Genomic DNA, 18,381 nt, shown 5'->3' with positions numbered 1-18,381 from the left:
GCTACCAGGTAAAATAAATGTGAATATAAAGGGAGGTCTTGGAAACTGGCAGGGTTCAATCAGAGTGGTACCTAACGCAGATTATTTGTACAACTTAAATTTGGTCACATTATGCGTCAAACTAAGATAACTGAAATTAATAAAATACCGGAACATAAGTCCAGTGTGAAAAGACTTGTCGACTGAATTGTCCTTACAATAACAAATGAATTAATTGTGGAACATACTGGATGGTTCGGTCAGTCCGGTGGCACCCCTAATTTGCTCGCGAACAAATAAATTATGCGCGCGGTTCTCGGGCCCGTGGAATATCGTCGATTTTAAGTGGGATCGGAACAATGGATTTCCCGAATATTGACGTCACGGGTTTACCGGAAAGACGAACAGCCCCGGTCGCCGCATAAATCTAACTGGTCCAACCCTTGTTGTCGGATCGGGCCGCGCCGGAAAAGATTCCCCGGCCCGATTACACACACACACACAAACACATATATGTATATATACACAGTCGGGCCGATACCGGGGCGGCTCTCAAAAAAAATGCACGGGCGACGCCGCGTTGGTTTAATTAAGACGCATAATCCGGATGTTGGGATTTATGTTGCAGATTTAAACGCGGACTACATAGATATGCCCTTCGGTAGAGGGGGGCCGGCGACTCCCGGCATACCTGGCTCGAACAGCAGAACAAAACGAATGAGAACGAGTTTCAAGCATCACCAGTTAAGGACGATGAAGAGTTACTTCGCGATCAATCACAATCCGGACGCGAAGGATCTCAAGCAACTTTCCCAGAAAACTGGCTTGCCAAAAAGGGTGCTGCAGGTAAGCCTCAACAGGCCGCGGATTCTCTTATCGTTAGTGTTCCGGAGACTCTATCTCTCTCTCTCTCTCTCTCTTTCGTTCCCCGGAGAAAGAAAGAGGGAGAGAGAGAGAGTCCCAGTAAATTGACAATCTCCTTTTTGATCGGGACTTCTGTGTTGCTGTTCTTCTCATGCCGGCGAAACAACCGATCCTGCTATCGTTTTACTCGCGGTCCAATTTGTTTTCGCCGGACATGCTAGCCGAGAGCTTTCCTACAGACTCTCCGTAAATCCTCCGACCCTCCACTCTTTCTCTCTCTCTCTCTCTCTCTCTCTCTCTCTCTCTCTCTCTTCGTACTCCTTCCTCTTCTTCGTCTCTTCGGGGGAATCTTTGTTTGGTAGCGTTTTACCTTCACCTCTTCATCTTCTTCAACCGCTCGTTCTTTTACGGTCGCTTGTTATAATTGTCAAACGAACAAATACGGCATCTCGTTACGGTATTCAAACCAGAGGAGCAGCTTTCGTTACCAAATTGTACGACCATAAACTGCTAATGACGAAGACCCGTGCTTATTGGAAACGGTAGGGTAAAGACTAATTGAAATTCCTTCGGGAAAGAACGGGTGGCTGAAATTTTATTTCGGATTGGCGTTTTTCTTGTTATCTGCGGTCTCCGATTCTGGCGGACATTTTAATGCAATTTTTGAAAATCTTCACTGTAGGGAACGTCGATTGTAGCAGTGTTAATAGTCAGATTAAATCGTCGTAGCTTGTACAACGATTTGTAATATTATTTTATTCGTGGGCAAATGTGTATTTCTCTCGAGTTAATGCACATTCACATTCACATTCACACGTAAGATGCAGACTCGGAAGAACGAGACTTTTCTGTTTTTTATTCTTAATCCATAAAATGTGATGTCTTCGTTTCACGTACGGGAAACATAAAATCGGCGTGAATATAAATGTGGACGATATAAACGTATGGCGGGGTAAAGGACCCAATTACTGTGGGGATACGAATTAATGTGCCTATATTAATTATACTTATTTTCAAAGCATTATGAATATTAAGACAGAGATACGTAACATATATATTAACTGATTTTAATGAAACTAATTTAATATCTCTTTTTTAATATTCGCCTATATTAAGTATACTTATTTTTAAAGCATTGTGAATATTAAAAGAGAGATATACAACATATATATTAACTGATTTTACTGAAACAAAATTTAATATCTCTTTTTTAATATTCGTCGCGCTTTAAAACTAAGTATAATTAATACAGGCACAGTAATTGGAACTCTCCACAGTAATTTCGTCCCTTACCCTAGATGTGATTTTTTCTCAATAATTTTGAGTTTATTAAATTTCTTTCGTTTTGCATCCTGTAGAGGATGCTTCCCTGGTTTAAAAATCACGTTTACAAATCTTTCTCATTTTTGTTGCCGCCGATTAAATCAAGAAATTTGTATTTCGCATAAAGCAAAATCCACCCGCAGTACGGTTACCGTGTTGTAGGATCATAGGACATTTTCTGCGAGCGAAGATTCCGTTTGTGTGGCATCCTTCCGACAAAGATAGCATTTCTGCAGTTTCGTCGTGAAAACGGGCATCGGTGCTCGCCGTGCGTCAGCGTAACCGTCTAGCCGCGTAATTAAAGCGAAATTTACAGGGTCGGTTCGCGGGAAAAATATAAATTCGCGGCGGCCGGCCTCCTCCAATTAGTGCGCGGCGTCAATGACGCATGACGACGCCCTTCATAGACGCTAAAAGTATCCGAGAGAGGGAAAGAGAAAGAGAAAGGGAGAGAGAGAGAGAGAGAGAGAGAGAGAGAGAGAGAGAGAGAGAGAGAGTGTAAGGAGAGAGGGATCGTTTTGGAGCGGCGTCGTTTCGGACAGATTGTATCGTTGGGGGCTGCTTCGTGTTGTTCGATTCCGGTGGTGTCTTCGGAATTTATGCGAGCCGGTTATACTATACGTTTATTTCTGGGCCCGGTGGGAGGTTAAAGATAGCAGGGAGATTGTTAGTACGCGAAAACCCGGGGGAAAATTCTTATCTTTGCCCTGTCGCCGGGAGATTTCATGCGACGGTCCGTCTATTCGCTGTCCCGATCCTCCGGCGAGATAAATGGCTCGCCAGATAAATATGGCAGCCGCCCGTTTGCGAACTTGTTTTCCAAAGAAACTTCGCCGACTTCTCGAGATTGTACAACTTTTACTCTCGAACGGGATCGCTTCGGGCTCGTTTCCTCGTGCTGGCCGTGTTTGCCAAAACGAACACGGAAAGACACTCTGCTTCACTATACGCATACTATACTAGACTTATTTACTTATACCGTACCAGAGCTATACCGCACGCCAATTTGAGAAGAACGCGTTCGAAGCGATGTCAAATAAGCGACGTGCGACGCTGAAAAATCGATCGTGTATTTGTCAACACTTCGAATTTCGCATTAAAATTTTGAGAGCGTATTTCCAAGATTCAAAGTTCACATTCCAGTCAAAATTCATGTCGATGGACCGATTATTTTTCGAGTTATACACGAGAAAGAACGTGGTCGAAGCAATGTCAAATAAGTGAAGTGGTCGACGCGCAGCTGAAAAATCGATCGTGTCTCTGTCAACACTTCGAATTTCGCATTCAAACTTTGAGAGCGTATTTCCAAGATTCAAAGTTCACATTCCAGTCAAAATTCATGTCGATAGACCGATTATTTTTCGAGTTATACACGAGAGAAACGAAAAATACGTACGTCGCGGAGCTGAAAAATCGATCGTACCATCCTTCATACTTTCAATTTCGTGTTAAAACTTTGAGAACATCGTCACCAAATCCACGGAAAGAGAATCCAATTTTCCTCCGGTTACACCAGACGTTCAAAGCGGAAAGAAACGAGAATGCCGAAAAACTGTTCCACATTCCGCGATTATTTTTATCGCGAGATCTCCGTATCGCATCAATTACCCTAGCCCTCGAGGAAGCAAAGGGACTCGAGATCTGAGAAGGGCAGGGGGGAGGGAGGAGTGGGGTGGCAGGATCCGAGCAAAAATCCTCGTTAAAGCCACGCAAGAAGCAGCTCGTCAATTTCTCAATTCCCTTTACCAAGATTTCCCTCTGCAGGAAACACCGCCGCTCTCGAAACTCGGTCTGCGCGGAGTACGAAAATAAAACGAGACGTATTGGTAGAAAGTCTCGAGGATGCCTCTGTCTCGTTCCATCTCTCTCCCGCTCTGTTTCTCTTTCTTGTTGTGTCGGATAGCTATCGCTCGGGCAAAGAAAGAAGGAAAGAAAAAAAAAAGAAAGAAAGAAAGAAAGAACGGTTTCAAGGGGGGTAGACCGCTTTCCAGGGCCGGGTAAAAAAGGTGCAGAGAAAAGTCGCGGCTGGAAGATGGATAGCCGGTGGTTCGATCGTTTTTCTGTGGTCTTTTCCCTCTTGTTTGCTCGGGTCCCCGCGCTCACGTTCTCCTCCTCCCCTCCTCCTCCCCCGGGGGGCTCCTATAAAAATATTCACGTGCGGTCGAAACGCTCGCTCGCTGGTGCGATTCTCCGCTCGGAAACGTACACGGCCGCGCGCACGCTTCTCCCAATTAGTGCGTGCTGCCGGCGCGTTGAGGTAAAAGAACCGCATGGGCCGGCGTGATATTTCCGTCGACGAGCCTCGTCTCTGTGGCCTTTCGCCGTAATTATGGCCCTCCGTCAATCCGCCGCTACTCAAAATCCCCCGCTTCTGGCCGGGCACGGCGAACTTTTGTCGTAACGAGCGCCGCGTCGCCTGCTGCCCTCGTTAACCCACTACCGTTAAATTACATAGGCGAGAATCTATCCGCTGGGCCGCGCCGAGGCGAAATCCGCGGATCCATGGATCCAGGACCCCCAAATTACCGAAACCCTCCCCCCCCCCTCCGGTTCGCCTAATCTCGTCCCAGCTTCTGGGCTTGAGGGCCCGCCCGCCATTACCACGGGGCACCACTTCCGCTCTGGCTACCGGGCACGGTAGCGCGTTTTTATGGCGAATTAATCTCTGCCGTTTCGTGACCGGGCCCCGGCCAACCTCTTCTCGGAAGAATTAGGGCCCCTACGTGCTACGGGCCCGCACGGAAATCTTTCGGCGATAGGATTGTTCTTGGGTGTCGTCTCTAGGATGCTGGGATGGTTACGGGCATTTTTAGGAAACAGCCGGATTTTGTTTGACAAAGCTTCATGCGATGGAATTAGTTGAAACAGATTATTTGAAAGCTTGTTGCACAGAGATTGACGACGTCCTTTTGTCTGATCGCATTTGTTAACTAGACGGGAGATACTTTGCACGGTAGACTCGCGTTTTCTCAATTTTCCAACGAGATCTCGTATTTCTCTGTAAACCTACGTGTCTACGTCGTAAAGTGCTATCTTCCAGCTTCAATTTGAGCTCTCGAGCTTGCAACAATTCCTACGGGAACACATTCTGAAATCGCCAGAATCGAGCTACTTCTGACCGTGCCGACACAGTCGGATTTCATTGATTTTTCGACATAATTTGATGATTCTTTTTAAACCCGAGTATCGTTACCATAAAGTGCGATCTTTCGCCTTCAATTTAAGCCGTCAAGCATTAAAAATCTCCTAAGGGAACACACTGTAAAATTGACATGAATTTTCCCTTGAAATCAAGGGAATTTTATCCGAACTGGATATATCAGCCATCTTCTTTCAAACGAATTTTTCTCGAAAACTTGTATTTCTACGTCCCATTAAAATTGTAATTAAAGGTGTTCGACAGCTTTTATATCCGACCAGAACGAGAATTTTATAACTTCCTTGGTATGTTCGAATATATCTACATTTTTGCAGTACTATGTTCAGGTCACATACTACTATTCAGATTGTGTCGAAACCTAGGAGCAAGTTCTACCTATCCCTAAATATATCGATTCAAATAAATTCGGTATGACTAAAAGTACCATTCATTTTCTAACTGATCATTCGTCTAAATTAGACAATTTCCATATAAACCTAAAACACATTCCTATAATAATAGACACCTGTCGACCAAACCTCAATTGGCCGACCCTCCCTCACCAACCATTTAAATTCCCCTAAAGTCCAGCTGTAATCCTTTCCCCGCAAGATCAACACCGAAGAAAATTCTATCTTGCATCTTGCCCCACCTTTTCCGAGCCCGTCTAAACAATTTCCCATCGACAACTTGAACCCGCCGACAAAGGCGCGGTCCCGTGGTCCCGTGGAAAAAAAAGCGAAGACACAAATCCTAGAGGGCGGGGCGCGCGTCATTACACCTGACGCTCGAGCAGGACCGGGTACCTTAGACAAAGGGCACAGGTAGACCGCGTCGGTTGGTCGCACGAAAAAGCTCTTCTCGCGGCTGTTATATATCTTCATCGAGGGGGTTAGCTCAGGGGAGTATAATTTAAATGCAGCCGCACGCGCTGCGCTCTCGGGCCGAGGTTGTCAGCGGGCCGGTCCCCGGCTAGAGGATAGCTACATCGTCCATACAATGCGACAATATATAATGCGACGTCGCGCACACAATCCGTCCCTCGTGCTCTCCCTCTACCCCCTGTGTGTGTCCCGGATAGATAAAAGACGGGGCCGCGTCGCCATTTTCAAGATAGTCTCCTCCCCCGCGGACTGAAAACCTGAAGAGAGAGAAAGAGAGAGAGAGAGAGAGAGACTTGAACACCGTGCAGGCCTCCCCTTCGTGGTCGAGGCGCGCACGAGTGTGTTCCTCTCCTGGTTTTCTACCTGTGTGCAGGTAGTGGGTACGTGTCTACAGGTGTGCTTGTATAACCGTGTGTCTCTGCTGTGCACACAGGTGTGCCTGTGTCGCTGTGTGTCTCCACTCTGTGCACACGGAGAAACGAGAGGAGAGCGGCGACGAACGCAGCCGCGGCGAATGAGCGAGTATTCGTGCGTTTCGCGATCAATATCAAGCAAGATGGCGACCAAGAACCCTACGCCGCACCGAATACAATAGGCTGCTTCTCTCTCTCTCTCTCTCTCTCTCTCTCCCTCCCTCTCGCTTTCTCTCGTTCCCTCTTTCGCTTTCTCTCTTTCTATCGCCCTCCACCTCCTCCCCCCGGCCACCCCGGCCTTTTCTCTTTCTCTAGATCTTCTTTGGCTCATGCCGGCGCCATCCAGTTACCCAACAGTCCACCGATCCCGGACGAACCAGGATTTAGGGGATTTTATAGAGTCCCGCGGGGGTGGCCCTTTGTGCAATGTTTCGAGACGCGTTTGTCCTCGATGAAGGGTTCGGGGCGGATGCTAGGCTGCTTGAAGGACGACCGAGGGCAGTCTCGATTAGGCTCTCACGCGACATTCTGCTCCTGGTTTTGGAATTCGCGCTCCCGGATCGTTCTGGAATTTTTACTCCAATTTTTATTTCTGTTTTTCAAGTTGGCAAGTTGGAAACGAAGTGGGACTGCGTTAACGCCGTTATCATTAGACTCCGAATCTTTATGCATTTCTAATGCCTGTAACATGTATTGTACATGTATTGTGACAGACATTAATGACAAATTTTTGTACGAAGTCAAGCTGTTACGAATTTTCGAAACACGAGAGTAACTTTGGTGTTAATTTCGATACCAGGACAAATAGGTCGAACAGGTCAGATAGGAAATCAAGATCTACATTTTTGAAAATTCATTTGTACCGCCCGTTAAAGAGTTAAATAATATTTTACGAGCATCGTGTAATTTCATAGGCCTCGAACGATCTCGTCAGCAACGAAAAATAGAAAATCGAGATCTACATTTTCGAGGTCCATTTAAGACGGCCTAAATTACGTTGTAAGAATGTCGAATAAATCTCATGGGTGTCGAACGGTTTGATCATGCTGAAAATGGTGTGTTCGCAGGTCTGGTTCCAGAACGCTCGCGCAAAATGGCGGCGCATGGTGCTAAAGCAGGAGGGGAAATCGGACAAGTGCGACAGCGGCGTCGACGGCGGTTCCCTGGGCGACCTTGAGCTCTACGGGAACAGCACAGGAAGCGGTGGTCCACCGATGAGCCCGCCGTTCATGCTGGGAGGACCTCATAGTCCCGCGTCCCTGGCGTCGTTGGACTGCGCGTGATCCCCGAAATCCCTTTTCCGGGCCAGGTCGATCGAACGATTCGCCACGAGGGACTCGTAAAAGGAATCGGACTCGTCACAGTGATCGGTATCTCGTTTCCAGAAACCGTCGACGATCCAGGAACGTCGTACCCGGGGAATCCCCTGTTTTCCCTGATCCGCGAAACCCGCGTTATTTCCATGTCTCGACGCTGTGAATAATTTATTTGTCGCGAAATTGCTTGCCGACGATCCGGGGGGAGGGGAGGGGAGGGGAGGCTTTTTGTCGATTTTAATGGGGACGTTCGAGAGTTTCGAGAAGATCGGGACAGGTTTCCTTTGAGATTCTTGTTCCTTTGATCAAGATACTCGATGCTATTCGCTGCTATTGCTACTCGCTGGGTGCCATTTTTACGGAAATGGACGCCATTGTCGACGATAGAGCGACGGAGACTCGAACAGGCCGAGGAAATTTTGAGGTAATCTTCTGATCCTGTAGAATAGTCTTCGCAGCATTATGTATCTATGAGAAGATCGATTATGGTAGCCCAGATCGAGCCGCAGGAGCAGATTCGCAAGCGGACAAAATGGCGGATGTACTATAGCGGAGGATCGGTTAGTCGAAAGCGTTAGAAATCGTTGTATTTATTGTATCCGACACGGTGAAGCGGCTTTCGAATTCGTTCGTGCTCGGAAAGCAGAACTCGACGGAAGTGCACTCGCGAGGCGCACGAAGTGCAGATCTATAGATCGACCGGGGCCGTCCCCGTCGATCGGGAGCGTTTGTAATTAGTTGTCGATGTCTATTTATTGGTTATAAGCGTTCTGAGGTAAGCCTAGTTTGGGTTACAAACTTTACCAGTGCTGTGTGAAAATCCAACGTTTCCGGGAGGATGACAGTAGGAGCGGGGGGGGGGGGGATGTAATACCGTCACTAGTATTACAAATTGAATAAATAAATGAATATATATATATGTATATGTATATGTGTATGTACGTACATGATAATATATATATATATATTACGATTAATTTAAGTTAGGTGAATTAGGCGACAACAGCTAGGATCGATTTGATTTTCGCCTCGCGAACGCTATTCGTTCGGTTTAGGTTGAAAATTCCGTCGACGCAGAGTCATTGAAATTGTTAAATAGATAACGCTCGTAGAGCGTACCGAAACGTTGGGTTTTAACGTCGATAATTATAAATATAAATATATATATATATATAAATATATTATTTATAAATAAATTTCGGGCGCGCGAACGATGTGTAATTATAATTATTGCTCAAGAAAGAAGAACGTGAATGCGAAACGCAGAGCGGAGGCGACACTATACGCTGGAGAAATGGCGGATCGAGCCGCGCCCGATCGCGAATCCTTGGCGTATTTGACGTAATTGTTGTAAATAAAGGACGTTCCTCGAGTTTCTTAAGGCACCGCTATAGGTTGTAGGGATTATAATTGCATTCGGTAGCGGTTCTGTTAGGCAAGGTAATAATGATGACGACGATTATTATTATTATCACTCCTATTATTACTATTCTTGTAACGAATGGAACGATTGTCTAATTTTACAAGATGATTTTTTCATTGAATATATTTTGACAATATACTCGCTGCCTCTGTCGACTTTTTCTTTCGCAAAACCCAACCACCCAATTCCCACGTCGTAATCGACCACCTTTAACAACAATTTCACCGTGGAGCACATTGTTGCATTTAAGTGCTATTTTAATGAACTATTTTTATCAGCACACATTGTATGATCATTCTGGGCCAATTTATTTCTCAGAACATAAATAGCTACTGTTATGGTGCGCAAGAGTTAAAATTCATGTTTGTCATATTTAAATTTTGTGTAATATGGGGGACTTTATTTGCATTTGCGGGATGTGAATGGTTAACTCTCTGATTGCAGACATTTTGAAACAATAATTATAACACTGACAATGCTTACAACCATTCAAAACTTCATTGTTAATTTTTTTAAACATATGTTTGGAAGTAATTCTTGTACATATACACAGTCTTTCTGCTGTTTCTAATGGAACAGCGTTTGACTAATTAATACTTGAACAATTCTTCGACGATTTTCTAAGGGAGAAAAAATTCATGTATATTTAATATACCTGTATTAATGCTTGAATTTTAGTACAATAGAATTTTCTTCAGGTATAATTGCATAACATTCGTATCTAGTGAAAAATTTAGGTTGAAATCTTTGTCACGATATCTTGAAGAACAACAAGCAGCGTTACAAACGGATTCGAATTTATGAATCAAGTCCAGCCTATGAATTAGATGAAATTTGCCGATTCTTTACCGATATAGATGAACATTTTTCTAAAAATTAATTTCAGGAAGGAAAAAGAGGATTTAAGCGGCCTCGCGTGCACGCTCCGAGAGCGGGTTCGTGCGAGCATAATCGCCGGTGGAAAATCTGTGCCGAAGGGGGTCGGAAAGGATTGAAAATGGTCGACATCGAAGGTACTCGCGGGTTGCCTCGAAGGTAAATGCACGTGATGAGAGAGAAGGACGTGGTTTCGCGAGGTTGCCAGCAATTTAACGACCCCGTTACGCACACCTACGAGCGTGCTATACGCATCCCGAAGGGCGGGCATTAAAATTAAAATTATACGTCGCGCGCCGATCCGAATCACGCGACGCTGGATCCCGCGCGCAAATTATCTTTAACAGACGAACACGGGAAAAGAAACTCCTCGTTAGGCTTTCCAGCCGTTTTTACGAGTGACTTGCTCGCGGAATTGCCAACTTAATTGCATCACCGTATCGGACGCACGAATTGAAACACTCCGTGCCCTGGGACCTCGATCTCGCTCAAAAACTCACCACTTTACATTACAAAAATGGCGAGCATGTGTCCATTAAAATTTTTAGCGGTTCTCATATGCCAAAACATTATGCGTAACAGTACTGGTCAATTTATTCAATGAACGTGGTCGCATTAACCGCAAGTCTAAAAAATTTGCGGCCTCCAATGCTCACGAGTTGTTCAATAGTTAATGCCAGATCGACGTATTATATTTTATTTTTAAAAAATTACAAGTTTCCCATCTTCGCAATCTCAAGAATCGTGAATTAATAAATTTGGAATTCTCCATTTCGACGGGTTCCATACTGTTAATGTCAGTTAGGATTCGATAGATTATAGTTGAATTTCTCAGATCGATAATTACACACTGAAAAGAATAATAAAATTGTGCGTTGATTTATGCCGATGAACTCGTCCTTAGTAAACACGTTCAAAAAATAAGAAGCAACAAGTGAAAGTTACACGACGTTCGCTGTTCTAAAAATAAGTTTGCAATGACTTCGAATAGAAGCATAGTGTATTTTCTTTCTTCTCGCATGAGTCTGAGGAAACATAACGACGGAACACATGACCGAATTTTCGACACCGAAGGAATATCAACTACTCCGCAGTTGGAAAGCGCAGCACGGGGAAGGATAACGGAAGCGCGGGGGAAAAAACTAGAATGCAAGGTAGAACGGTGCATACAATAATGCATCCAGTTGCATTGTGCTGGCCGCTGACTAAGCGTCTGCGATTTTGAAGGGAGATTGCTCGTTGCATTTCGGAATCGATAAAAATCGTGGGTGTACCGTCGCGTCGTTGTGAATTGGGATTCTCTTGAATGCAACTCGAATGAATTTTCGTAAAACATCCAGCAATTTTTAAGAAACCTTACCGATCAATAATTTCGATTTTGGTCATCGGTGTTTCAGTATTAGTCAATCAGTACAGTGGAAGATAAGAAATTAGATATTGAGTTGAAAAGAATGACACTTTTGGGGGATTGCAATTGCAATTTTTAGCAGACTCTGGGGCTCAGTAATTTAAAAAATAAAAATTTTATTGCCTTCAAGTTAGCTAGTTTAAGTTGGAAAGGATGATAATTTTGGGGGATTACATTTGTAATTTTTAGCAGATTTCGGAGCTCAATAATTTTAAAAATAAACTACTGCTTCCTTGGCTGTATTCTAATACTGATCAATTGAAAATTAATACTCTGGAAGATAAGAAGTAGCAAAAGAATATGGAGTTGGAAGGGATGAAAATTCGGAGGGATGATATTTGTAATTTTTAGCAGATTTCGGAGCTCAATAATTTGAAAAATAAACTACTGCTTCCTTAGCTGTATTCTAATACTGATCAATTGAAAATTAATACTCTGGAAGATAAGAAGTAGCAAAAGAATATGGAGTTGGAAGGGATGAAAATTCGGAGGGATGATATTTGTAATTTTTAGCAGATTTCGGAGCTCAATAATTTGAAAAATAAATTTCTGCTTTCTGGGAGATATTCCAATATTAATTGGTTGGAAATCAGCAGACTGAGACATAAGAGAAGGGAATAAGAAGGGAAGTTCTTTTAAGGGACTATCGGTAAAATATTTTTGTTTCCCGGTAGGAGAATCGGAAGAGCAGAAGAGGGTAGCAAAATGTAGCCTGGAAGAAAGAATCTAATCATTCGGTTTCCCATTCCAACCAGTTCGAATAGCTCCCTGGGATCCGACTCGAACATGGAAGACCAAAGAACCAGCGAATGTCTGCTACACCCACGCGGAGTTCACGTTCACCGTGCCTGGTCACGTTCTTGCACGATTTCTTCCCAAGATTATTCCAACCCAGCCAAGGCGATTCCAGGAGAAAAGAACGGAGGGATGAAGGTTGCATGAACGCGAATAAAACACTCCATAATTCTTCGTTCAACGAAGTACCGTCTCGGAACCGCTTCGAGTAAAAGTATTGTACCTAGGCTGCACGCTGTTGCTCCACTCAATATTCATTTCTCCACAAAGCAACAACTCAATCGTGGCAGTGCCTCGCTGAAGGCACCTAGATCCTAGAAAGATTTCAAGAAATCAGATCAATTCAGACGACTCCGTTCCTCAAGAATTTGAACTCTCCTTCAATTGCGTTTACGGTCGTAAAATTGTAAGTCGAGTTATGTCAGTTCACTTACAATCATTTTAAAATAATAGGAAATTCTACGTACCTTGCTTTCTGGAAGAACTAACGGTAAAACGTCGTGACTGTCTCTTCAAAACGATAATATCTACTAGATTTCAATGTTTTCGTCGACAAAGGGAGAAAAAATTCTTCATTAATAATTCTTCATTGAAAAATTCTCTTGCTATACATAAAAATTTAATTTAACTGTTCCGGACTTGATCCTTTCGGCGTCAACTCTCGTGTGGTATGTATTATTTTTATTTTTAGTTTTTATGTGCTTCTGCTACAATAATTTCTTATTTCAGCAAACGAGAGGGCTGCTGGTCCAACACGTTACGTAAGCTCTAACAATGCAAATTCACGGTCGGGGCAGCTCGAACAAAAGATCGAGGAAGATTCGCAGAACAGAATGGCGGCAGGAAAGACACTCCGCTGGAAGAGGATCGGCGAGAACGGCACCGTCGAAATCACTGGTTACCCGATTAATTAAAACCGATTAAAATGGCCGAGGCTCGAAAATTACAAGGTACCGCGGCGCAGTCGATTAATGGGCCCTAGCTAATAAAGCGGAGGCGAGAGAGAGAGAGAGCGAGAGAGAGAGAGAGAGCGAGAGAGCGAGAGAGAGAGAAAGAGAGAGAGAGATATCCCCGAGGTATAAGGGTTCTCACATTTTCTTCTCACGTTGGAAACAATGCCGGGGCAGAGGAGAATCGTGGGCCCCGTTCGGAGCGATAAAACGAGAACGGGGTCCGTTCCGTTCGCATTCGGGGACCGTTCATTCTCCGGCTCGATCAGGCGTGATCGAGAGGCGACCGAGAGATTCCTAGATCTTCCACATGCGATGTCACGGGGGCCCTTGCCTCGGGGCCCCTCGGGAGGACACGCTGTCCTCTGACCGGTTCGGGGGATCGAGATGTCGATAACGCGAATGATCGATGCCGGGCACCGTGCGACAGCGAGGAGACCTATACCCGTTGACAGTGGTACGGTGTCGATCTTCGGCAACGTCTCATTTACTTCGTTAAACGCATCCTGACTTCTTCGGACCCGCAAACACGGGCCCAATGCGTTCTCTCGTTGGTCCCATGGTCGATATTTTTCGGTAAAAATATTTGCGCTTTTTGTAGGAATTTTTTGGGACTCGGTGGTAGACTGCGGGGTTCGGTGGGAAACAAAAGTTTGAAATTAAAATGAAAATTTTCTGCTCCAATCGCGATTTCATCCTTTCATTGGTAAACTATGGATTTTTGTACCGAATAATCTGCTGTAATTGCAATTTCATCCTCTTATTGGTAGGCTGTGGATTTTTGGTGCAAAATGAAAACTTGGGCTCCAATTGCAATTTCATCCTCTTATTGATAGGCTGTTGATTTTTGGTGCAAAATGAAAATTTGGGCTGCAATTGCAAGCTCTTCCCTCCATTGGCAGATCGATTGCAATTTCTTCTCTTGATTGGACTTTTATGCAATGTAAACATTTCCTGTTCCATTTGCAAATTCATCCTCTCATTGGTAGGCTGTGGATTTTTGGTGCAAGTTGAAAATTTGAGCTTCAATTGCAAGCTCTTCCCTCCATTGGCAGATCGATTGCAATTTCTTCTCTTGATGGAACTTTTATGCAATTTAAACATTTCCTGCTCCAATGGTAATTTCATCCTCTCATTGGCAGGCTGTGGATTTTTGGTGCAAATTGAAAATTTGGGCTTCAATTGCAATTTCATCCTCTCATTGGTAGACTGTGGGTTTTTGGTGCAAGTTGAAAATTTGGGCTTCAATTGCAAGCTCTTCCCTCCATTACCAGATCAATGGCAATTTCTTCTCTTGATTGGACTTTTATGCAAAGTAAACATTTCCTGCTCCATTTGTAATTTCATCCTCTCATTGGTAGGCTGTGGATTTTTGGTGCAAAATGAAAATTTGAGCTTCAATTGCAAGCTCTTCCCTCCATTGGCAGATCGATTGCAATTTCTTCTCTTGATTGGACTTATATGCAATTTAAACATTTCCTGCTCCAATTGCAATTACATCCTCTCATTGGTAGGCTGTGGATTTTTGGTGCAAAATGAAAATTTGGCGCTTCAATTGCAAGCTCTTCCTTCCATTGGCAGATCAATGGCAATTTCGATTTTTCATAGAAAAATTCCTCGTGATACATCAAACAAATTTCGACAGCCGGAGAGGCCTGCGGAAAAATCGGCAGACCGGTCCGCATGAGTGCACAACTATACTGTACTGGCCCGTTGGGATCGTCACAATGCTCGGTGTCGGCCACGGAGGCAGCATCTTCAGGGATCCTTGAGGCCATCAACACGTTCGCCTGAATGCGGTGGCTCGTCATCGCGGAAGGTTGGGAGCAAAGCGGAAAGGGTGGAGGGGAAAAAAGAGGAAGAAGAGGAAGAAGAAGAGGAGCCTCGGTCGGCGGGAACGAGGGCAAACGGATGGAGAGAAAGAAGAAGGTGGCTGTGGGACGAGTCGGAGAAGGAGAGGACGGAAAGGGAGAGAGAGAGAGAGAGATAGAAAGAGAGAGAGAGAGAGAGAGAGAGAGTGAGAGAGCGGGAGAGGGAGGGGTTAGGGGGTTAAAAAACTTCGTCGCCTCCCGAATCCTCTTGTCGAACGGTATTCGAGCGTATCGCGGGGCGTCAAAAGTCCTCGGCAAAGGGTTGCGGTGCTCAGGCCGGGCTTAGAGGAAGCGTCCCTCGAAGAGGACTGCACAAACGAGACGAGTGAGTCGGGACTCGCGGCTCCCGAGAGGGAAGTCAAGAGAGAGAGAAAGCCGAGGGGCTGGTGACGGGAGAGGAGAGGAGAGGAGAGAGAGGCGAGAGGGAACCGTGCATCGGGGCGTGGACGAGGAGACTCCGGAGACCCGCGGAGGCACTAAAAAAATCAAGGAGAGGAGTTTAATGAGCGGGTCGCGGCGAGAAATAATAACGTGACGAGGTTTATATACAAAAAGCGGAGAAAAAGGAGAGCGCGCGCAAGAGAGAGAGAGAGAAGATCACGGGAAAATCAGCGAACGACGCGCGTTGTCGCGAGAGCTTCGTATTTTCGTTTCCCGGTTGAATACGGCCTCGATAAATTGGGAGCGACGCGCTCGATCTCGCGACGACGAACAGACACGTTTCGTTTCGTTTCGTTTCGTTTCGTTTCGTTTCGTTACGTTCCGCAGCCGCGGCCACACTGGAAATAGAGGGAACGAGACCGGATTGCCGTCGTCGAGCACCCTCGCCTACTTTCCGGCCGACGAGGAATGGAAATTGTTCGCTGTTCTAGGCTCTCCTCCCTTTTGTCCGAGCTTCTTTCTGAGCCCGGCCTTTTGCCGTTTGTTTCGTTCGTTGCTGGGCTCTGGGCTCTCTTGTCTACTTTCGATCTGCTGGTTTCACGAGACGCGTCAACCCTTATTGCTTTCTAATGGATGAACGGGTAGTTTGTTCGGTAAACAGTGTGCATTGTTCGTTATTATTCTGCTTTAATGCTACAGATTTTCGCCAGGGACTTATAACGATCGTTTTTGATTAACACTTTGACTGCCAAACTAGAAACCTGCAAAAATTCCATGAAATCGAAGTAGGTTATTTAATGAAATAAAAATTAAATAAAATTAAATGTACGATATTGAGTAGCCCTCCAACTTTCTTGCATTTTACAGGTCCTAATCGAATTTCGTACAATGAATATATTATCGTAAACATTCATTTTAAAACCTGGACAAATAATTCCGTCTATGCTATTCTTTGGGTTCGTTCCTGTTTGGGGTTTTTTTGGGCGAAATAGAAGTTTTCTGAGTCGATCGTCAAAAATGGAAGTTACATCAGAATGTATTATTGAAAAAATTTTAGTAAGTTCAAAATAATTCAAGAACGCTAATAAATTCTTCTAATATATCTACAGTGTTGTTTGACTCAGACATTTTTGCCATGAGTGCATGAATTTCGCAGTCCAGTGATGGTCTATAATGTCTACATCATCCCCTATTGTTTCTTGAATGTTCGGAGCAGTTCTGATCAAAGAAATGGTAAGATGTCACGGTCAATGTTCAGATTGCCTTCGATATTTCCAAACGAAAGGATGCAGACAGTATAAATATACCTATTTTGTCTTAATATTTTTTTTTTTTTGCAGAAGTGAATTCTCGATATATGTCAACAACACGGATCTTGCATTCTCATGTCTCGTGCAGGAGACATCGCCTTGCCGCGTTATGTTTACACTCCTCGGCGTTTGAGGCCTCTCTAGTGGGGATAATTCCGCGACGTTTATCGTCCAGGCCTTGGCGACATATATAGCGAAATCACTGTATTCAGAGAAATATATGTACTGCATAATTTCCCTTTTACGCATCTTTGCAGTCTCAATAAATTTATATTGAAAATTTTCGGTGTCTTCCGACACCCCTGCTAGAAATAGAGTTAAAACAAAAGAATCGATTATGTTTAGGTTCAGGTTGGATAAATAGCGTCGTTTCTAGTTAGAACACGAGCTGTTGCGCACATCCGCGATTGGCACAGGAAATTTTCTGTTCCCCCGAAGAACGGCGTCTTTGAGGTGGTGGGTTAAAGGGGTAAGGGGAGAACGGGAAACGCGGGACGCGGGCTTTTGATATTCCGTCGGGGCGATCTTCACGCCCGCGCCTTGAAGTCTGAATTATTGGCCGCGAAGAGCGGCACCCCTTGTCGAATGGTATCCGAGCGTGATACAGGGCGTCGAAAGCGCTCGGTGGCAAAGAGAACCGTGCCTCGCTGGATTTTACACGAGTCCACGGTTGGTTTCGTGTTCCCGGAGCAGGGGCGTCGCCCGGTACGCTCTTGGAAACTCTTCAGCGTTCTGCTCTGGAAACTTGCTAGTCACTCGATAGCTCGCTGTCACTCGCGCCGACAAATTACGGATCCTTCCCTTCGGCCGTTCCCCAAAATCACAACATTCCACCGTCGAGTAGTCTCGTTGAATTTTCAAATGCTCTACACGTTCAGAACAAATGTGTCGCACGGGAAATTCTCGCGTTTCTATTTTAAATAAATTCCACTGTACCGTTTTTATAGAAACTGGTTCATTTGATCGACACAATTACAGTGAATTCTCGTTACCAGTCAGTTGCGCGGTTCTGGCGACTGACTCTTAGACGAAATCTAGGGTTCTCGCCGAGCGACGCATTTGAAATACACAGGGCACGCTGGAGACTTAACCCTTTGCACTCGAAGCCATTTTTGCTCTAAAACGAAACATTTCTTTCGACCTAGAATATTTCCCTCCTACATATATTTTTTCATACTATACATACGAAAATGGTGCAATTTACTCGTAGAGTACTGAAATGTTTAGTAATTCATTAAATACAAACAAATTTAATAATGTAAAAAATATCTTGAATAACGATACAGCAATTTTTAGTGGCGCCTTACAGTCGCCATTCGAGTGCTACGGGTTAAGAGTCACGTCCGTCTACAAGTCACAAGCCTATGACCACTAACCGATAGTAACAAGAAGACGGCGTGGGTGGTTCCACTGACTCCAAATCGTAAGGTTGGCACTGACTCGTAACGA

General features: G+C 44.7%; 1 protein-coding gene across 2 annotated transcripts in view; it reads left to right on the top strand.

Annotated features, from left to right (window-relative positions):
• LOC143356381 (protein apterous-like) overlaps positions 1-9,479 on the top strand; it is a 69,237-nt gene extending 59,758 nt beyond the window's left edge. For both annotated transcript variants that reach the window (XM_076792029.1, XM_076792028.1), the window contains exons 5-6: positions 608-825; positions 7,670-9,479. In XM_076792029.1, the coding sequence (XP_076648144.1) occupies positions 608-825; positions 7,670-7,885 (434 nt within the window). In that variant the 3' untranslated portion in view covers positions 7,886-9,479. The remainder of the gene's footprint in view (positions 1-607; positions 826-7,669) is intronic.
• Positions 9,480-18,381: the final 8,902 nt, after the last annotated feature.

The sequence above is a fragment of the Halictus rubicundus genome, chromosome 8, assembly GCF_050948215.1.
Source record: "Halictus rubicundus isolate RS-2024b chromosome 8, iyHalRubi1_principal, whole genome shotgun sequence".
In the NCBI taxonomy this organism is placed as follows: domain Eukaryota; kingdom Metazoa; phylum Arthropoda; class Insecta; order Hymenoptera; family Halictidae; genus Halictus; species Halictus rubicundus.
This window is presented reverse-complemented; position numbering and strand designations above follow the sequence as displayed.